At 38.9% G+C, this 23,078-nt stretch overlaps 1 protein-coding gene across 1 annotated transcript in view; it reads right to left on the bottom strand.

The window, feature by feature from the left end:
• Positions 1-2,873: 2,873 nt before the first annotated feature.
• Positions 2,874-23,078, bottom strand: part of Htr2a (5-hydroxytryptamine receptor 2A) — a 55,997-nt gene continuing 35,792 nt past the window's right edge. Inside the window, exon 3 of the mRNA XM_026393703.2 lies at positions 2,874-3,682. Coding sequence (XP_026249488.2) covers positions 2,874-3,682 — 809 coding nt within the window. The remainder of the gene's footprint in view (positions 3,683-23,078) is intronic.

Genomic DNA, 23,078 nt, shown 5'->3' with positions numbered 1-23,078 from the left:
GAATCACCTTAATTAAAACCAGTACATAAAATATTCTTCACTGTATTTGTTACATATGGCACAGAATAATTTAACACTTTATAAATATGTTCCATTGATGCACAAATGAGAGAAGCACCCTTTCCTAAAAGCAGTATGGGAACAGTTCAATTTGTCTACAGTAGCACTTCAAGAAATGACCATGAGATGGCGCTGTGGCCAAGGAGATTATGTATTCATTAAATCAAGTTTTTTTCTAACTACTGCGTTTAATTCCTTTCTTTTGAGTGTAGAAGAATTTATCATTCAACTTAAAGAAAATAAAGGTTTGTTACTCTGTTTTAATAATAATGGCTAGGAGAGAACCCTTTCATCACTGACCCATAAATTGTTTGAGGACTGTTTCATTGGGGTGAAGTATATATAAAAAGTCATAGTAGTCAGGAAGTCCCCAGACTGAACAAAGGACCCAAAGTTACCATTTAATTGAAAACCAATAAACTATGTACATAGACTATTCTTTTCACCACCCTCATAGAATCGTGCTAAAGTATTTCCTCAAAAGTAGAGCAACTTCCAGTTAATTTAAAGGGCTATGCTTCTATTATGCTTTAGCTTCCTCTGATAGCAATGGAAGGTCATAGGAATATTAGAACATGATTTTACATTTAAATCGACATGACACAAACATGCAAACATGTGTACATAATGAGTTTTTTCGTTGATTTTCTTTTCCTCCATATAAATATATAAATATTGAATAAAGTGCATGGGAACATGTCTGTACATATATACAGTTATATATGTGTCTATGTACACTTCAATAGATATTTTTGCAGGAGAAACATACACATTTATACTATATATGCAGTCAGAAGATATCTGTCAGGCAGTATGTTCATTCTGATCAAGATTGAATACATGGGGAAATCTGTAATCTTTACTATATAATGAAATGAGCAGAGTTATAAACTAAGGCAAAATACATTAGAGCACAGACTATATTTTCATCAGTTGGTATCATATGATCATTAAGAAGTAGTCTGGTTCAAATGCAGCCGTGGTACTAGTGGCATATTATAAATGCTAGCATTAAAATAGTGAACTATCTTTCAACATATCTGGAAGGACAGCCCTAGTGCATTTCCAAATTATATAACAATATTTTCTACATTAATTTTCAAATCTGTATTTTTTTTCCAAAGACTTAGGGCAAAAGCTACTTAATATTCAATAGAAATGCTTCATCAGTGTGATCATAAATCCAACCTCTATTCCAATAATCATGTGCAGTTTAAGTTAAAGCATTACAGTATGAAGCTGGATTAACTATAGTTAATCTTTTTTCTCTCTTTAAATCATTTCTACCAAATATTATATTTGTCTGATTTTCACTAGAGACTCCAGTGTCAATAACAGTAAGATAATTGTGATTTTAGAGAGACAGGACAAAAATTCTGCTCAATACTTTGGTAGTCATAAATTAAGTCCAGATTGAGGTGTACCTTTCTATATTAATTACAGCGTTTGATCTCAGCTGATATACACCCCCTTCTTTGTTTGCTTGACATTTATTGGTAACCAATCAGAAAAACTTACTGAGAAAATCACCCTCACAGTTGTAACAAACCTGTTCCTGAACCAGATAAAGAGGAAATAAATTGAACTAATTCTCAGAATGAGTTTGATATTTTTTTAACAAGGGCCATTTCAGTTTAGTCATTTGTCTTAAGGGAAGGATTTTGTTTTAATGATTTTTATGTCCCTAGTATCTAGAAAATTGCCCCCACCCATGAGAATACACTCAATAGATGATTGTAGAACCAAGCTGAGCAGTTTTAATAAATAGTGTAAATTGATTCATCTGAAAGCATCAATTTACCTGATAAGTGCCAAGAGGAAAATCACCAGCTTTTCACATATTTGTCCTAAGACCCTCCTACTGTTAACAACCAGAAACCTAAGTTTATACTCAACCCTGACACCGTTACATCAATATTCTGTTTGCTGCCCCAAAGTGCGCATGCATGACGCAGTCATTTCACAGCGAGTTACCAGATACCTGTGTGGTACGGTTTTAAAGAAGCAACTTCTAGAATGTTTTTGGTAATGTGAAATTATCCTTTTGATAGCTTACCTATCAAATACTAATACAGAAGAACAAATACTAAACAAGACCACACTGGAAATTCAGATTACAGAACAAGAAGTAGAAGAGAAAGCAGCAATTGGTATTCAGTAACACTTAAAATCTTTTCGCTTCTGAGAAGAATGAACTTGGAATGCAGCAAATGCCAGCAATCTTGTGACTACTTCACAATGGCATCTATGAGAAAGCAGGAATGAAAAAATGTTGTCAAGGATTTCATTTAATTATCTTAGCAGTACAGACTTCACAACACTGTGGTGTCTTTTTGTTTTCCTTTCAAAATGTATGTCATGGTAAGTTTTATATATATTTTTCTTTATTGAAGAGGCCATTATAGTCAACAAAACTTTCACTATTTATAGCTATTTTTATTTACAGCAGTAGGTAACCAACTGGATCCCATTAGTGGCAAGGTTTCCATTCAGTAAGAGAAGTTAATCTTGATTTATTTAGGACCTCATTATAATTGTACAATAAAAGCTTATTTAAAGACATCATTTATAACATTGAAAGGATCATCAAGCTCACAGCTGAAATGCTGTCAGAACATGTTTCAAGTGCACATCTTGTGGCAAGGAACCCTGCTTTTCATTGACAGAATACAACTAAGGGCCCTATGGTTACTATCGGTTCCACTAGAGCGACCTATTTTTTTTTTTTTTCCAGCCTCCCTTACTTTTTGTTTCTCCAGAGAGGTGAAAACTTGTTTGCTGTGCCCTCCAGGGTTGCCATGGCAACCAGCGGATCACACGCAGCTAACCTTTTCGTTCACCGTGTCCACACTGTCTGTGCCAGCATCTTCCGGAGGAGGAGGTCCTTGTCCTAGAGCAACCATGGAGCAGTCATTCTCTGTCGCCTGGGCATCTCTCTTGGAATCCTTCTTTTGTCCCATTTGGAGCTGACTAGACTTGTAAGCCAAGGCCGGAATAGTGTTCACTAAAATCAACTGCAGCGGTTTTTTGTTCTCCTTGTACTGACACTGAATGTAGCGCGAAAACGCGGACCTGTAGGTCTTGTTGAAGAGCGTGTAGACCAGCGGGTTGACGGCCGAGGAGAGGTAACCGATCCAGACGAACACGTTGAGCAGGGCTCCGATGACGTCCTCGTTGCACGACTCCTTGCAGATGACAGCCATGATGTTCGTGATGAAGAAAGGGCACCACATCACCACGAACAGGAAGAAGACGATGCCCAGCACCTTGCACGCTTTCTGCTCGTTGCTGATGGACTGCATCGTCCTCCTGCCCGCGAAGGACCCTGGCTCCCGGTGGATGGATCGCTGGAAGAGCTTTTCCGAAGACAGGGAGCTCTGGGGGAGGAAGCTGAAAGAAGAGAGTTTGGACCGTGTACCCGGCTCGCTCACGCACAAAGTAGCTTCTTTCTGGAGTGACTTGATCGTTAGAAAGTAGGTGATCACCATGATGGTTAAGGGGATGAAAAAGGACACAAAAGAGCCGATCAGGACAAAGTTGTCGTCAGCGAGTAAGCAGCTCCCCTGCTTAAAGACCTTGGAGTCATCCTGCAGCCCAAAGACTGGTATTGGCATGGATATACCTGGAGCAGGACAGAAAATGAAACGGGATCACTAAGGAACCCAGTGCACAGAGGCAAGAACATTGCCACATAAAGTGGCTCTTCAAGGGACTTTATACCAACCTTGTTGAAACCTTAACATACAAATGAGAATTTAGATTTGCTTTGGACTTAACCTGTTTTATGAATACATACATATTATACAGTTCCGTGTATGTTGTCATGCCTTGTATAGTCTTTTACTTACAAAGGATATAATAAATCTAGCATTGATTTTTAATGTCACATTTTTCTGATTATAATTTAACTTATTAATTGTAGAAGTACACACATAAGCAAAGAAAACACAAAAATGACCAACAACACCATCATCCTTAGATAATCATGATTCATAATTCGATGCTGCTTATTTTAAACATATATAGACACACATCCATGTGCGCACATTTAACAATGATTAGGGTTCTATATCATATTCTGTAACTTTTCCATATAACAATATCATGAGCATCACTTATATATAAAAATAGTTTTATATAATTATAAACATAGAAAATTGTCCTTCCAGCAAATTTGAAAAATTCGAAAAAGTAACAATGAATAATAAAACAAACATGTATTCTCACTGGCCAGGGATAACCATAATTTACATTTCTTCTTCCATTCACATATACATATGTACATATATATAAAATGTATGTATATATGCACTACTGTATTACAATTTTGGATCTTATTCCATTGAAAATTAAATCATAAAGTTGCACATATTTTAAGTGTCCTTGGAAAATACGACTAATATTGATTTAAACTAATCCTAAATTTGAAGTAAGTCTGACATCATATCATTTAATATGCAGATATTTATTATGTTAGATCTAAAAATCTAAGCGCTTTTAGAAAAAACCTAACATTATCACAATACCATTCTCACGTCTAAATAGAAAGTGAATACTTCCTTAATATCATTAAATTTGCAGTTAGTGTTCAAATTTGCCACTAAAGTCATCATATATTTTGGTGGTAGAGCATTCATAAGGGTAGATTACAATAGCAAAGGCAGCACCAGATTTTTATTTATTGACAATTTCAGAGTTAGGTACAGAATGTGACAATACCTAGGAGCATGAGCTTATAGTCATGCTCTGTCACTCAAAATGTGGGGGATCTATAAAGCTCCCCTAGGCCCAGGGCTCAGGTCAGGGTGGGGAGCAGAAATGAGGAACTCTGATCCTTGCTAATTTCTCTCCATGATGACAGGACCCTCTCCATGAAGGGAGATTTGACTGACCATGTTGTACATTCTGTCCTCTTTCTGAAGCTTGGGAGATGCCAGGGAGGTTGTCTCTGCTGAGGCCTGTCTCTGCTTATGGAGCTGGCCTGGGACCGGCCAAGGCAACCATGAGATGGCTTATTCTTTCTCCCATAAAGGAAGATGCAGGGATATGGGAGAGGAGAGGAAACAGTGATTAACCATATAACTTAGTTCAAGGTTGCTTCTTTTGCAAAAGGGCAGACAGTACAGGGACTACTTGGGAGGAAGGATAAGAAAAGGTCTCCTTCTCATTCCTGCCCGTATTGTAAGCTCCCTACAGCTGTAAAACAGAGAGAGAGTCCTGCTATCATTCTGACCCCTCTGACCCAGCTGTCAAGATGTGATCTCTGGCTAGTCAAGAATGCTGGTTCATTCCAGAGTCGGTGGCCACTACTTGACTCTTGCCACCCATGGGGAAAAAGTCCATTTGAGGACATGTAATAGGACTTCTGCTTATTCAGAAAAGTTCAGCTCCATCCAACCACAGGTGTGACCATCCCAACCTCATATAGCCCCATCCTGGCTGTTCTGGCTGGAGGGAACATTAGCGTGAGGTTGTACAATGTCTAACACAAATCTTTCTTGGTGCCATTTACCGTTATTGTCACAGACTTCAATGACAATATCTGCCACTTGTCTCCACAAGGCCATTCCATAATTCTTGGAAGGTGGTGATAAATGACATCAGAACTGTCCTTAAGAACACTTATTGTGGCTAATGACTCATCCTGTCCTTCACTCTTCTCTGTGTCTGAACTGCTATCAGGAACATTCTGTGGGCTGAGAGTTGTGGCTCTAAGGGGAACATTTTCTGAGACCCACTACTCTTTCTTATCCTTCAGAAACCTCTTCATCATAAAAGCTAAAATATGATTTCTAAGAAGAGTGTATTTTCTTCCAATGTTTGAACAGACATCTGTGAAAGATGTTTCTTGTGTCATCCACAGACTTCTTAGTTTGGTTGCCTACTCAGTAGACCAGATGTGTTGGGCATCCGTTTGAAACAGCCCTGGATTTGAGTCCTGGCTGTGGCTCTGGGTTCCTGGACTGGCATTTCATCTCTGCTCAGTTCCTCATCTATGATATGAGGTTGGTACCAGCATGCTTTCACAGATACGTCAAGGATAAGATGTATCAAGTATTCAGAGCACCCAGGGTGGTGCCTCATTCAAAGGGGATGTTCTACCAATGGTACAAAAACATGGGAGTAGTTTTCTCTGCAGAATGATCATATTTATAAAAGTACATGGACATTATTTTTTTCTAATCGATTTTAATTAGTTTATATACACTAGACTTTATAGTATAGATCTTCTTAAGCCAAAAGAAGCTTTATATAAAGTATAATATATACTTCATATTATGGATCTTCTTAAGCCAAAAAAAAAGGAGTTATGGTGACTAGCTATGTAGTTAATAATGATGTGATTATTAGCTTCTGCCAGGGTGTTATTGGGTCTCAATCAATTTTAATTTGGTACAACTAGAACTGTTGATTACTTTTCTAAAATGATGAATCACCGCCATTACTATCAGTCATGATATACATAAACAAAACACCAGCTGTCAAAAAAGGTGTATGATTTTTGTTATTAAGTTCTTGGTTGTTCATTTTCTGAATTAATACAAAGGAAGTTACTGTTTTGAGAGCCTTTGTTCTATTTGTTTATAATCTGATAATTTATAAATGTCAATTTTCAATTAACCAGAATGTGGGATTATGTAAAATGCCAAATTCTTTAATCATTTGGAGTTTAGAACTGAATCAGTCCTTTGTTTGGAGAAAACACACAGACAGACAGACACACACACATACACACACACACACACCTTTTCAGAATGGCTCAGTTTCTGCATCCAGATTGGGAAAGGGGTGAAGGAGCCATTTGCACTGATGGAGAGATTCCCTCTCTTAGATGCCCAACGTAAAGAACCACTCTGAAAGGCTGTGGTGAGAGGTTGGGGTAGTTCTGTGTCTGAAGGGGAGACCTTGTTGTAGAGGGGAAAATCAAACCCATGGGTCTTTAAATGGCCCATTCCTCCTCACACCTAACAAAAATATCCCGAACACTCTCATATATCATTGTTTTTCAAGTCCTCATTCATAGTAAGTAAATGTCAAGGTTTCATAAAAACAGTAGCCAGAAACTTAAAACAATCCTCTATAAAGAGGGGAAGAAATTTTATGTCAAAGAAGTTAGATGGGCTTTGTGGGTCTAATCAGCTGTTCAAAAACACAGTCCTACCAAGAGAGATGAAGACACTGGCTGATATCCAGGATTATGGTCACAGTCATCTCCAGGGCATTAATTTTCTGGCTGCTTTGTTTGATAATAACTGCATTTGGAGACCTGACATGTCCTCTCACTTGAAATTTCTGCATATGAAGCATTTTCTTTTATGACCAGACAGACAGTAGCTTGAACTACGTGACTCTGCATTTTGCCGGATGCATTTTTTTCCTGAGGAGTGGAAACAGCAATCAAAATTCACTATCAGTACTGGATTTTCCATGCACATTTTTATTTTTTTTCCATTAAAACTCAGACAATGAAATGAATGGGAAACAACTGACACTTCAGAGAGCAAAGGCTTTGATGGGTGCCTTTTTTGTTGTTGTTTTTGTTTTTAACCGTAGCCCTGCTGACTCTTTGCACCTCTAACAAACATCTTAGCACAGGCTGGCTAAAGGATCTGAACTGAACACTGGCTGTGAAAGATGGGCTTTATTCTTAAAAAAAAAGGTGGGGGGAGCTTTTTAGTTATAGATGGACATAATACTTTTATTTATTTATTTTTATGTGGTGCTGAGGATCGAACCCAGTGTCTCACACATGCTAGGCAAGTGCTCTACCACTAAGCCACAGTCCCTTGGGCTTTATTCTTAATCCTGGGCTTTTACGCTTTAATATCATAGGAAAAATGGTACTTATGTGACAAGGTTCTTTCCTTATGGAACAAACAGGGTGCTTCAGTTGGTAGCAAGTTCCCACAGAGAACAGGACAAGGAAAACCCTATGGGCCTTGGGTGGAGTAGGTAATGGACGGAATAGAAAAAAAAAAAAAAAGCTCAAATTTTGGTTCAGAGGTTTTAATTCCCTTGAAACTGATACCTTTTCTTTGCATTTTAACACATGCTGAATTTTTAAAAGATATCCGAAGGGATTTACTAGCAGTTTGACAGACAGCATCACAAGTGAACACTGTAGGATAATCCTCATACTGCCAGGGAAGAGGAAATGAATAGATAGGATAACCGGGACTGGGACTCACTGTCTTTCCAAAGGTGTAATAATGCTCTTGCTAAATTCCTTCAAGTCTATGGTCCTTTGACAAGAGAGATGCACATGAAACCGAGGGCTAGATAGGCATGTCAGTTACCCAAGAAATTGTATGTTTCCTCTTTGATTAATTCCGAATAGCTCTAATATTAAACCACAACATTTCAAGGTACTTTCATGTATATTCACTAACTCCACATTTTAAAAAATAAAATTGCAAAAACATTACCTACACTTCAGTGATTCTCTGAACCTTAATTCTTTCTTTCTTCGTTCTTTAATCTCGAAGTGAAAATTTCCTCCAGGGAAGAATTATTCTTTGAGGCCAGGCAGATAGTTTAAAAATGAAATCCTTCCAATCGACACTTAGATTCTTTCATAAATAGCCGTTATTCCCAAATTGGAAGATTTAAAAAACTCTATTGCCTGGGCCTCATTCCGAGAGGTTCTGATGTTAATATTTTAAAGAATATAAATGCCTAGGCCCTCTTTAGACATTAAAGCAAAAGCCACTCAGTGATCCCTGAAGTCTAAGCAACCATGCATGCAGAAGCTGATGGCCTAACTGCCCCCATCATAGTCCCTATAATAGGTTGCTGGTAAGGTGGCCTCTGGCTCTTCTGATTTTTATACTTTTCCTGTTCTATGATATTCAATGGAAAGGTAAAGAGAATAAATTCCAATTTGCAGGTGAGGTTTGCCAGCTGTCACTGAAGCACTTAGAAGCCCACCGGCATCTCTTTTGTCCCAGGGCAGATTTACTTCCATTCACCATTCTCCCGCTGACAAGATGTTATATAAACCAAACAGAATTTGAATCATATGATGTAACTGGAACAAATTATCATCTTAGCCTTGCTTTGCTGGTGGAATTACAAGTAATAATAACTTTGGTGGATATGCTAATTAGCTTGATTGGATCATCCCACATTATATACATATATCAAAACAACCTCACATCATCCCTACAAATTTATAGTTATGATTTGCCAATCAAAATAATATTAACAAAAATAAAATTCTTCAAGTCAACTTATCATTCATTGCATCTTTTTAAAAATAAGTATGTATTATACTATCTACCAGCAACCAGCATTCATTCCTTGACTGCATGTTTAGTAATGTGCTCATGAGAAAAACTTTACTTAGAAAAAATAAAATTATCCCTGCCCCATTTTATTGAACCTTTCCTTGAAAGTATTAAATTGTTTCTCCCGTTTGAATGAAGAGGCAGATTTTGGAGTGTTTCTTTCTGAAAGTGTGGAAAATGAGTTTTGCATTTGATGTATCTCAATATAGAGATTCCAAAAGCATGTGGAGAAACAGTCAATTATCTGGAAAGTTAGGGTGCAGCAGGACTCTCCATAATCTAGATTCTCAGGCAGTCAGTTCTTCTAGATGCTTCACTTGCACACGGCATCCTAAAGCACCACATTTACCACATTACAGTACAGAGACTCTACGGTGTCCCCAGTGCTCAAGCAATTACGAACTCTTCAGCTCACCCTGGGAGGTCTTTGTAGTTTGGTCTTAATTTTTTCAATTTTTGATATGATCACATGGTGTTCTCTCTTACACTATGCAGAAGAATATGACGCATAGCTTAATTTCTGAGTTCATAGTATAGTGTGATTTGAGGAACTCCCAAGACCTGTCTCTTCTCCTGTGTGTCTTCTCCCAGTGGTGTGCTTGGTACAATGCAATGTCCCACTGTTAGAGTGAACAGTCCCATTTTGTGTACCTACAATACCTTGAGGGTTGACAATTAACTGGAGTTCTGTAGGCAGCGGCACAGAAATGCATAGCAGAGAAGAGTTCTGAGGCTGTGGGGCCTTGGAAGGAAAGCTGTCATAGGAAAGAGGACAGAGAGAGCAGCTTTTGGTGTAGGGGGAGGTGGGTACTGTGACATGCTACGTTGTTCCAAAAAGCATGGAGCATCATAGGGAAAGGGGCACTGTAAATAGTAACCAGGTGTTACAGAGACTTCTCAATTTCTTCTCTCAAATGCCTTACAAACTAGTAGGGGTTCCAGGATTTCTATGTAGTGGGGGCTTGGGGGTGGCAGCTGGTTGGGCACTGGGGAGCAGGACAAACTGTCTTGCAACTACATTTGCATAGAAAGCACATTTTCCCCTTTACTTTGGGTGTGTGATTATTTTGGAGGCTGCAAATAGAAATTATATTTTCAAACTGTATCTCACATTTCTTTCAAAACATACCTCAAGTTACATCCCCTGTGTGAAGCCTTCCCCAAATAATTTTTTTCTATAATAAGAACTCATTTTCTGACTCTATATTCCTTTGTAACTTCCTTAATCATTTATGCTGTATTGGTTTATACTTCCAATATCTTAGCATTTTTCTCTAGAAATGTCACTAGACTCATGAGACAATAATCTCATCAGTGGCAGGGATATCTTTTCTTTTACTTATTATAAAGCTACCTCAGTATCTAATGGGGTTCTACTCATACCAGGGACTTAGTAAATACTTGTGGGACTGAGGAGTAAACAAAGGAGAGGAAAGAGAGGGTTGGACATCATCATACATTTTATAGACACAGCTTGAAATTACTAAGTAAACTTTATAAAGCTTCCCTTCATTTTTTTTTGGCTAGGAAAACACAGTAAATGAGGAAGTTGAATAGTCTCATGATACAAAAAAAAAAAGAAAAGAAAAAGAAAATGGATATTTATATGATGTAGAATCTGCATAGTCTTCTGAGAGAGTTACCCATAGGATTAGCCAGCGTGGGAGCTGTTCACGTCGACAGCTAAAATCTCAAAGGAGAAGATGGCTTAAAACAGTGCAGAGCAGGAAACCTGAGTTTATTCCTGTAGATTCTAATTTATAACCTGGGGCCAGGTGTGTTATGCTCCTCCCAGCTCTTTTTCAGGTAAATTAAACAAGTATTAGGAAACTAGATCATCATATCCTGGTAAAAGCACAAAATTTATAATCATAAGATATAAGTTTGTCTCTTCCTATTAATGATTAGTCAGGTGACCCCAGGCTGCTTGATTTTTAAAGTCCCCACATATAAAGTGGAGATAATAAAAAGATAATAAAAAGGGAAGCCCCTGCATTTACATGCAGATCTTTGGTGAGAGAACAGTGACATAATGGGTTTGAATTAGTTTGTGAACTCCTAAGATTTATTTAGATGACAGATTGTAATTTACTTAGAGCTATGTAGGATTCTGTAGGTAATCCAAAAGAACTTTGAGGAGCTTTGGAAAGCCTGAGATTTTATAGAGAATACGAAATATACACATGTGATTTATTAAGGCAGCAGTGCACGGAGGACTCATACCACGAAGCAAAGAGATGACATGGATAAATGCTCCCATGTTATATTAGTGTAGATGCTTATTATGGGTTTGCATCCCTGGGAAAGTCATGTAGGAGACTGAGCTGGCCTTGTGGGTGAATAGAATCTGGATGGGAGTCAGGACCAAGGCAAGGAGCCAGCAGAGATCTGTGTATTCTGGCCGTGGTGCACCTGGCATCCCTGGGACTGAGGTAGTCAGCTCTTTGCTGTGCAGCTGTGGGCTTGGAAGCAAGCATATATGTTGCTTGCTGCTTATCAGAGGCATGGAGCAGGTCCTCTATCTGTGACAGCAATCAGTTTTGGTCACTTGTTCATTAATCAAAAACTTTAAGAGCCTCCTTTGTGCAAGGTGCTTAAGGATATTGAGAGGAAGAAGGTGCTTGAATCTACAACCAGTTGCTTTATAATCCAAGACCTTTCACTGCTACTGATTAACTGTTTGATCCAAAAGGAGACTAAGGAGAGAAAGGGTACAGAGAGGAAAGCAGGAAAACTAGGTTTAACACTGGCATCAAATTCATAAAAAAAAAGGATGCATTCAAGTAAATCTGCATTTACCCTGGATTTCGTTGGCACGTGTACTATAATGTAGGACAGCAGTTCTGAAACATTTGGTCTCAGGACTCCTTTGCTCATTTAAAAATTATCAAGGATTTCAAAGAGTTTTCATTTCTGTGGGTTTTATCAGTATCTATTGAAATATAAATTTAAACAGAACATTTAAAAATAGTTGTTTATCAGTTCATCTAAAATAATAGTGATAAGACCATTCCATGGTAGCATATTTTTATAAAAATGTTTTAATGTATTTTCTAAAATTAATACTAAGTGGCACTGTTTTGTAGTTGAAAATCTCTTTAATGTCTGGCTTCATACAATAAAAAAAAAAAGGACAGCAGATCTGTATAGCTGCTGCTGCTTCAGTTAATTGTGTTATCATACACCAATGTATCTGAAAATCTTCTCTTCACTTCACTTTCGTAAAAGAATGAGGGAGAAAGGCAAATAACTTCTTATTATTTTGAAAATAGTCTTGACCCCCTGGATCAGGGATCTCAGGCACCTGCAGAACACACTTTGAAATGTCACTGATACAGGAGAGAAAAGCCATGGCTGGGGTGTAGCTCAGGGGTAGAGTGCTTGCTGAGCATGCATTAGGTCTTGGGTTCCATTCCCAGCACCAAAAATAATAAATAAAATAAAAAGTCAGAAAAGTCAAATTTGAATCCCTTTGACTTTATGCAAGCCACTTAATCTCTCTCAGTTTTTCCCTGCAAAATGGAGATTATTTAAAGTTTTTCCTTCAATGATTACCAAGAGGAATATAAATGACAGTTGCTGTAAATGTAGTATTACCTAATAGCTGACAAAGAGAAGAGTGTTTCAGCCTTCCTTAATGCCAAATAAAAGTTCTTCTTTCTGTCTAAAAATGCCAGTTGGAGAGAAAATCTCCAACCTTTCTGACTCTTAAGAAAAATAAAACCCCAGCTTGCTGTCATCCTTAGAGCTTAGTTTAACAATGGCTACCTGGCTTGCCTTCTTTGCACATAGACCTGTATTAATATGAAACCAGATCATCACCCTGGATAAAGACCTTGCAGAACAAGAGCATCTCCCCAGATGACTAACAATGGACATGGTGAAATTGGAATTACCTCTCTGTATATGGTAACAATAGTTAATTGCTAAGAGCACTGGGGCATGAGGGTGTAGTATCACATTGCTTTAGAAATACATATTAGGATCAGAAAACAAGCATGAAAGAGATTTCTCCTGGTCTCACTATGTTGACCAGGCTCGCCTTGAATTTGTGATCCTCCTGTCTCAGCCTTAAAATTAGCTGGTATTACAGCAGGCACCATGATACCCACAAGGTACTTTTGTTTTAAGTAATGGAAACTGATGCTGTTTGATTTGGCAGAAAATGAGCTTGGTATTGAGTATTCCAAGAATTCTGGAGAGGATTGGGCTATATGGACTAACATTCTGGGAGTATGACTGCATGACAGATACAGTGACAGGTGAGGATATTTTGCTCTGTTCCTTGCCCACTGAGCAATAGGGAGAACCACAAAAGAAGTGCCTGCTTCCATGCCATGCCACTAGAGTCACCTCTGTGCTAGGGGCTAGTGATGTAATCCCTGTAAATCTGCTGCCTCTGCCATACTGGCACACCATGGGGCAGCTTGCTCATCCTGTTTCTCATTTCTCTTTTTTTCCAATTGCTATACTACCAGAGTGCTGCTGTTGGCCGGCACCTAGGCTAGAAACCATTGTCCTACCTATAAGGAGGATGGGAATTTGGGTTCTGACTCTTGACAGTTTCTCCAAGTATTGACAGGTTAGTTAAAAGAGCCATAGCTCTTCAAGTGCAGTGGCTGGTGTCCACTTCATTTGGCCTGATTTGTAGCTGCTTTAATTGGATGAGGCAGAAGATGCGTTTTCCAAAGATGGTGCCCACTAGAATTTCTGGTCTTTGCTATTCCCTCCTCTTGGGATCTCCCTATCTTTTTTCTGTGAATTCTTTGGTCAACAGATGTTCAAGTATTTAATACTTCAAAATGAGTCAATCTGGAAATACAAACTACCTACCAAGAACTATGAAATCAAATGTTTATGGGATCAGCAATGTAACTGATGTAGGGTGTAAGGTAGTTGGAAAATCGGTGCATGGTAAGCTGGATAATGTCTGAGTACAATCAGGTTCAATAAAAAAAAAATCACAACACATTGTGTGAGCAAAACAAAATGTTTCTGAGGGATAGATACATTTCTCATTATGTAATTAGCTGGCAGATTTTAGAGATACAAAGAGACTCTTTTGGATTCTCTTTATTTCACATCTCTAGGGCCTCTCACCTTGGCCTTGCTCTTGGGGTCATTGTCTTTATCTTGATAAATGGACACTATTTAAACCACAAGGATCAAGTAGATTTTTGTTTTGGTTCCTAAGTCCTGAGGTCTTTTCTTGCAGGGTCCTTCTGGGCTTGGTGTCAGATATGTACCCCTTGAACTCAGAAAAATAAGCAAACAAATCCCCCCCCCAAAAAAGAAAAGGAACAAAAATAACTGTTGTCACTGAAAGCTAAATTTTTAATCAGACAGTGTCCCTGGACAATACTTGGGGATATAGAACATCCCTAACTAACAATTCCTTTTTCTAACCTGAGCTAAACTTATCTTCCTCTTGTCCTACCTATTCTCTCTTTGAGCTTCTAGGATTCTAGAAGCTTCTTTACAGTTCTTCCATCCATTACTCAAGGTTGGCTCAAAACTTCCAGCTTCCAGCTGAGGGAAACCTGGATAAAGAGCTTTAGGTTTTTTTTTTTTTTGTTTGTTTGTTTTTTTGGTGGGTATTGAACCCAGGGCTTTGTGCATTCGAGGCAAGCACTCTACCAACTGAGCTATATCCCCAGCCCAAGCTTTAGGTTTTTATTTCTCTCAAATTGTATTTGCAGCAAGCAGTACTAAAGCCCCTACTGAATGAAATTTCATTTACTCTGTCTTCTACAAACTTCTATATACTTCAAAAACATCAGTTCAGGGATTTGGAGGCAGAAAAAAAATTTTTTTGCAGCATTGGAGAAATATTTTTTGTGGTTTGATTTCTGCTTGTAAATTCTCTGTCTTCCCCGGTATAAGTAGGCCCTTAAGTTTTAAGAAAGATGCATTGACTTCAGGCTAAAAAACAGCTTTGATGGAGAAATTTATCTGGTTGCCATCAAAAGGATAATTTATCGATATTTTTGAAGAGCTACAATAGAAAGAGCTCAGTGTTCTCTGAGTGAAGCCGTTTTCTTTGACAGTTAATGAAACCAGATAGAGATATTTAAATCCTTGTTCGAGTTTCTGCTGATAGGTAAAAAGTGGGAAAAACCCATCTTTATTATGACTGTCTGCAAGGTGTCAGACACTTTGCAGGTCTCTACACACGTTGGCAAATTTCATTGCTACAAGGAACTGATGAGGCAGGAATTATTATTCTCATTTTTCAAGACGAAGCAAAAGGAGGTTTCAAGATATTCTATTACTTGCTCTAGGTCTTGTAGTTCATAATTGAATGAGTTAGGATTGAAACCTAGGTCTGACATTTTTTCTTTGGTACCTCACGTTTTTAGGACCTTGACATCATAAACTGTAGTTAAGTGTTTTTTTTTTTTTTTTTTTAAGCAACTCTATTGCCTTTCCATACCTATTATAAGGCGTTTTCATAGATCTTTTGAAACATGAGATTGATTACTTAGTTTTCTGTTTGTTTTCATTTGAAATCTAATATTAAGAATGTTTATTTATAAAGAGTTTTGAGACACCTCTGGAAATTATGTGAGCTCTCATATACTTAAACATGGTCCATAGGGATAGAAATGGGAGACAGAAAATCCCCCAAGTGCAGCACATTGTCATATTAAGTAATGAGCAGCTTAAATATCTAGTTACCTACTTAGCCTCTCTTGTCGGTCTCTAATGGGCATCTCCCTCTCCATCTTCCATATCCCAGTAGATGGTACATCTAGACACACAGCTCAAAAACTTAGGAGTTATCTTTTCTATTATCCTCTCTGAGCAAAAACTCCCCAACATCCTAATAATTCTACCTAAGAATCTACACAGTCCTACTTAGGAAATATATTTTATGTTCAAATCTTTCTCTATTTTCACTGCTGTCTCTGTAATCTAAGCCCTTAAGATGTGTGTCTGACCAGGCCCACTGCTCCTACGGCTTCTTCTCTTGCCTTTGTACCCTTGGCTTAAAACCATCAGGGACCCCCACTGTACATAGAATAAAGTCCAAGCTCCTCACCCTGGTTACAGTCCTCACTCTCCTTCCTAACTGACTCCCTCCCTCCCTCCCTTTCTTACCATGTGACTTTCCTGTTCTTCAACCCTGTAAGCGATCACCTCTCTGGGCACATGGGCCTTGCTATTCTCACTGCCACAAATCTGCTCTCCATGGATCTTCTCATGGCTGCCTCTTTTTTATTATCCAATATCCCCGGAAGTGCCTCTCCTCTGGATCTCTTCCTGACACTCGACCTACATTGAGCTATTTGCCTCTCTATGACATGATTTTGCTGATCTGTTTATTGCTTGTTGGCTCTTCATCTCCCTGAATGTGAACTGCATCAAAGGAGGGATCTTTTCTAAGATCGTGTCCTTTTGGCACCCACTGTTTAAAGATTAAACAAATAAAATAAATGTTGGTGAGGATGCAGGGGAAAAAGTACACTCATACATTGCTGGTGGGACTGCAAATTGGTGCATCCACTATGAAAAGCAGTATGGAGATTCCTTAGAAAACTTGGAATGGAACCACCATTTGATCCAATTATCCCACTCCTCAGTCTATACACAAAGGAGGTAAAATCAGTACACTACAGTGACACAGCCACATTAATGTTTATAGCTGCTCAATTCACAGTAGCCAAGCTATAGAACCAATCTAGGTGCCCTTTAGATGAATGGATAAAAAAATGTGGTATATATACACTATGGGATATTACTCAGCCTTAAAGAATAATGAAATTATGGCATTTGCCAGTAAATGAATGGAACTGAAGAATATCATGCAAGTGAAATAAGACAATCCCCCCAAACCAAAGGCAAATGTTTTCTCTGATATTCAGATGTTAGTTCACAATAAGGAAGGGGGAGGTTTGAGAAGAATAGAGGTATTTTGGATTAGGCAGAGGGAAGTGAAGGGAGGGGAGGGGTAGGAAGGATAGAAGAATGAATTAGACATTAATACCATATGTACATATATGATATGACCCATGTGATCCTACATCATGTACAACAGAAGAATAAGAAGTTATACTCTATTTATGTATGATGTGGCAGAATGCATTCAACTCTCATGTATCACTAATTAGAACAAATAAAAACAGATAGTGGAATACATAAACAAGCAAATAAAGATGACTTTGGGAACTCATGCAACATAAAAAGAAGGGAAGAGAACAATTAAGACTGAACAGTAGACTTACTCGTTACCTTAGTTATAGGGACAGGGCAAGAGATTGCCCAAATATAGGTCATTTGGGGGATCAACAAATTCTGACAAATATGGCCTTTATAGAAAATGAAGGTAAAGATATTTAATTTGTGAGCTCTCCACCAACAGTCTCCTTGCTCTAAAATCCTAGTTAATAACAATTAAAAAAATTTTTACAACCTAGTGCTGCCCCAGAAAGGTATATGTAGTGGTGGTAGCAATAATACTCATAAAAATTATATTAGTAGCAAATATTTATATGAAGTTTACTGTGTTCCAGAAACTGTCCTAAGTGCTTTGCACAAATTAGCCCCAGTACTCCTCAAAGCAATTCTATGAAATAGCATTATGATTATTTCCATTAGTTGATGGGAAAACAGAGGCACAGAGAGGTTAAGTAACTTGTCTGAGGTCACAAGGTAAGAAGTAGAACTAGGATTTCCAGCCATGTCAGCCTGGCTCTGTAGTTTGTGCTCTTCTCTGATCTGCAGTCTCAGCAGTTTAGCCATCAGGGCTCAGGGGTCAAATTCCCTCATTTCAGAAGAGATGCTGCTTAATAAGTCACAGTGTTCTGGCCTGGTTCTTGGATCCTGAATCAACGGGCTTTGGAGCTCAGAATTCCTGCTGACCCTATGCAATACTTTATGAGAACCAGCCTCCTTTGTGGTTGTGCCACAAAATTTCACAATTATAGCCATGTAGATACTATCCACGTGAAGGCTAGTATGGTTTCCCACAGGAGAGATACAAAAGTGAATAAGATATGGAACCTAGCTCTCAGGAACTTGATCTTAGGGAGCAATTATATTTTACTGTAAGTTTTTAAGGCACAACTCCCAAATTAACTTTTTTTTTTTAGATTACCATTTCCTCCACTATTTTTTTTTTACAATACTTGTTTTCTTTCATAAGTCCAGCTAATTGGAACACCATATCTGTGTTGATATTGAATATTTTTTCTCAACTTGACCTTCAGAGGATGTAGGGGTGGAATGGGGGTGGGGTAGGCAACCTTGTAAAATGAATGCAAATGTTTTAGTTCATGTGACTATTATACATCTTCCAGGAGAGGCATCATTCTCCCAACTCTTTGTAACACAGGGAGGATTCTGGTCCATTGGACCTGGATGTACAAAGGCTGTGTCTAGTGTATGTGTCTGTGTTTCCTAGTAAAATCATAGCTTTATAGCTTTATAGTTCCACTTCTTCTGGAGAGTACTTTTTCTGAAAAGAGGAAAGCAATTTATAATTTTAAAAAATCGCAATATGAAAAACCAAAAGTTACAGTCAAAGTGTAATGAGCCAGAAAGTTTATAAGGAAATGCAGGAAAAAAAAGGATGAGCTCCTTGATGAAGTGTGTATTCTGGTTAAAACACACACGTGCACTGAAGCACACACCAGAGAACACATTCACTTTAACATCCTAGGGAGAAGTCAATTGGCTGGGTTACATACACATGTGTTAACATTAAAGTGCTGATTGGAATAAGTCAGGCAGAAAAACACTTGAACATGGAAAATGGGAATAGAGGTTTCTGAAAAATCACTTCAGATCTCCATTTTGCTGTACAAGGACAAGACGGGTTTAGAGTGACTGGAGAGCAATGCTGTTTGTAGCAATATCTGGGCACGTGGGACCATTGTGGATGCAGCTAAATGAGGGACAAACTGTTGGGAAAAGTATAAACAGCAGCCGTACCCCAGAGAAAAAACCCCAACATGGTGCCTAAGGACTTCTTTTTCCTACCTCCTTCTTCTCTGCAGTGGCGCCAAAAGTTCCCGCCCTTGTGAATTCTCCTGGCGGCGCCAATTTTAAACTTCGCTGGTGGGGAACCTTAGCCCCAATGAGAACTAATTCCTGGGCGAGGGAACTGATATCTGGAAGAACTTGCCAATAAATGGGTGGCCTGCCATTTATCTAAGCCCTACCATCTCCCCTTTAGTTCTATATAAGCACACAGCTTTTTGCAATAAAATTGGAATTCTCTCTTCTTGATAATATATGCACCATTTTTTTAGACCCTGTAATAGTTAAAAGGGAGCTGTTTACTCAACGCTGACCTGCTGAATATTCAAACCTGACGTATTATATAGTAGGTAGAACAATGTGTACCAAAGATGTCCATGTAGAACTCCTGGATCCTGTAAATATGCTGTTCTACACAGTAATGGGGACTTAAGTTGCAGAAGGGAATTAAAGATCCAAATCAGCTGAACCTAAAATAGGCCCAGAACCCTGGATTACCAGGTGTACCCAATACAATCACAAGTTTCTTTAAAAGAGGAAGAGAGGAACAGGAACGTTTCTTCATTGTGATTCAGTGAGAGGACTCAAGCTGCCCTTGGCAGATGAAGGACAGGCACCAGGAACCAAGGAGTACATGAGGCCTTTTGAAGGTGGAGGGGCCATCTGACATATCTTCCCTAGAGCCTCCAAGGAAGAGCACAGCCCTGCTAACACCTTGGTTGTGGCCCACTGAGACCTGGTTTGGACTTTTGGACTCAAAACTGTAAGTAGTAAATTTGTGTTGTTTTAAGCTAAGTATTAAGTTTGTGGACACCGTTGATAGTACCAGGAAATTGGTGCTCTTTGCCAGACTCACTGGGGCTCTGATACTTGACACTGCTGCGGGGGTGCAGCTCCTGGAGATGGTTAGGGCCAGGGGGCTCTCCAGGCTGGGCCTTTGCATTCTTTCATGTGAGAATTCCCTTAATTTCATGGCCTCATGTTAGAACATGTGCTGTTGCAGAAGCATTCCTAACAAAAACTCTTTGACCAAGGGACAAACTTGATGAGTTTTGATGCCATTCAGATGGATGTAGTACCTTTTAAATCTTTCCGTAAGCAAGATAATTGTCCTATAATAGAAAAAGCATTGCATGCCATATATTTCTTTGTGCTGTTAAAATGCGAGTCACCCTTGTGGCTAAGTGGGGGCGAAATAAGCAGGAGACGTGGAGATAGAAGCTCTGGTTTCTTTCCTTGGCCCTTCCCCATGCAGACTAGGAATGTGATGTACTTCCATGCTCCATAAATGTTCTAGAACAACTTTGTCACATTTCTCAAATCCTTTTAACATTTGGATTAAATTGTTGAAACTGCCAATGAATTTTTGGGAAAACTAAAGGTTTTGTAAATCACAATGTTAAAGTATCTCATTTTGAACATTAAAAAATACACAGGTCTTGTCAATAGTTTTTTTTCCTTATAAAGGTATTGATGATTCTTATGTTACCTTTTATCCAATGTTACAGTCTGTGCCTATCTGAGTTTTTGCTCCTCTGAATAGTGTATTACTTCTGAATTGTTGGGTCAAAGTTGGTCTGCTTGTCTTCTTTTTTAGAGATTTGGACTCTCATATGCTTAGGAATGCTTTCCTGTGACTTTGTTCCCCTGGGAGTATAAGCTGCCATGGGTGATACTGCACCCCAGGACAAGGGGCTATAGCTCTGGCCTAGACTGTGACACCTCTTGGTTAAGGAGAAGGATGGGCCCTACTGCAGGGATCTCTAGCATTAAAGTGTGGGCTTCACATTCTCCCATTTGCCTATATCTTGCCTGGATGCCTCTGTGGACATCTCCTTAGGTCACTCTAGCTCACAGTCCCCTTGAACTGGCCATATGCAGCAGGAGAAGAAAAGGCTCAGGACAGCTGGTGTCTCTCCTCCCTCCCTGTGCTCCCAGTGGTTCTGGGCAGCACATTGGAACCATCTGGGATCTTTAAAAATACACTTGAGCTGCTTCTCATTCTCTATATGGCCCATTTCTCTCTTCCAAGGTGTCCTTGTTTTTCCTAAATAAATCTATTGGTACCATTTAAAAGAAAGTACTGGCACCTGTGTTGATGCCATAAGGATTCTGATTTTATGAGGGCTAGGCTGAGGGTCTTGGGATGTTTTTGAGCTCCCCAGGTGATTTTGATATGCTCCCGAGATTGAGATCTGGATTTCTAGTCACTTCTTAAAGGCATTCACTGGCTGGAGAGGACACTGGGCCAACACTACGGTAGCCTTTCTGCTTTTGCTAGGGTCACCAGGCAGGCAGGCCCTGCCCAGGGCAGTGTGGACACTATTCTGTGGCTCTTAGCCCTCATCCTCTCTGGATTTCACATATCTCCCACAGGTGGACCTAATGACCTTATGGTTGCTGAGAGCTGCTTCTTAGTTTTTATGCCAATTCTCATTCCTTTTTTACTTCTGGTTTTTACTATGGAGGCAGTTTATAGTCCCAGTGTGTATGCCTTCAGAACAAGATCTAGGAGCTCCCTTTATCTTATAATACTGAAAGACTAAAGGGAAACCCAGCCTGACTAGGCCGGGAGGGGTTCCTAGTCATCAGGACCATGTATGTTCTGCTTTGAACCATTACCAAATAGGAAACGAGAGGATAGTTAGTGGACTTAGAGTGCAAAGTCTGAGATGTGATTTATTTATTTATTTTCAGCTAACAAGTTTTATTCCCCACAGAGTAGGAGGATTAGAAGAAGTAAAGTGGAAAAGTACCCAGGAGTGATAGGATTTTAGGAGATGCTCACAGATGTTAGCTAAATTTGAACCCTTTTGGGTTGAACAGGACAGAGACATTAACTGGTGTTGACAGAATTGATGATGGAAGAATTAAAAACATCCAATAGGCAACATTGCAAATACCATAGTCTTGGGTGTTCTTCACTGTCCTTGAACCACCTGCAGGTGCTTGTTCCCCAGTTAGGATTGTTCATTAAGCTTTGTTAGCACGTAGACTTCTGTTATGTGGCAAGGGGGGCATATTATAGGACTTGTCCAACTTAGTTGATGTTATGCTGGACCACCTAAAAGTTGACGCTTTTGGAACTTGTCATAGACAGAATTTTGGATCCCTTCTTGGAATAAAACATCATCATCCCAGGTCTGTCCCTGACTGACTTCAACTTTTTCTAGGCTAAAATTTGCCCTGGGGTTTCTGGATAGTTCTGTATGTGTAAGTCATATGTAATGTGACACATTAATGTATAAGACATGATGTGGGTAGGCATGCCAAAAATAGAAGTGCTCGATGGAATGAAAGAGCCTTGATCATTAGAGAAAATGAACTTTCCTCTGGCTACCATGGTCTTGTGTTTACACCTTGTTCCTAACTGTTATGTTCCTTACCAAACAAAATGAGGAAATCAGAGTTGGCCTGGACTTAGGACAAACTAAAGAGTAAAGCAAAATAAAAGAATAAAGCAATCTTTTGCTTTGTCTCTGGTTATACAACTACCATGGGAAGATTGAGTGTTCTAGACTCTGGGCTGAGAACAAGATTCAGGCATTACTGAATACTATCTGCCAATACTATCTCATCCCTTTTTTGAGAATACCTAGCTTAAATAATCTTTCTCCATAAAAACTCATTAAAGAGCAAAACATTAATTGCTCATATTTATAATCAAATTGATACAGAATTTAAAAAGAACTTGAAGTAAATCCAAATACTTAGGTACAGTGTTCTATCTTTCCAATGAAACTTAATAAG

Source organism: Urocitellus parryii, chromosome 2, assembly GCF_045843805.1.
Source record: "Urocitellus parryii isolate mUroPar1 chromosome 2, mUroPar1.hap1, whole genome shotgun sequence".
Lineage (NCBI taxonomy): Eukaryota > Metazoa > Chordata > Mammalia > Rodentia > Sciuridae > Urocitellus > Urocitellus parryii.
Note: the sequence above shows the minus strand (reverse complement) of the source record. Positions and strands in the feature narration are given on the sequence as shown.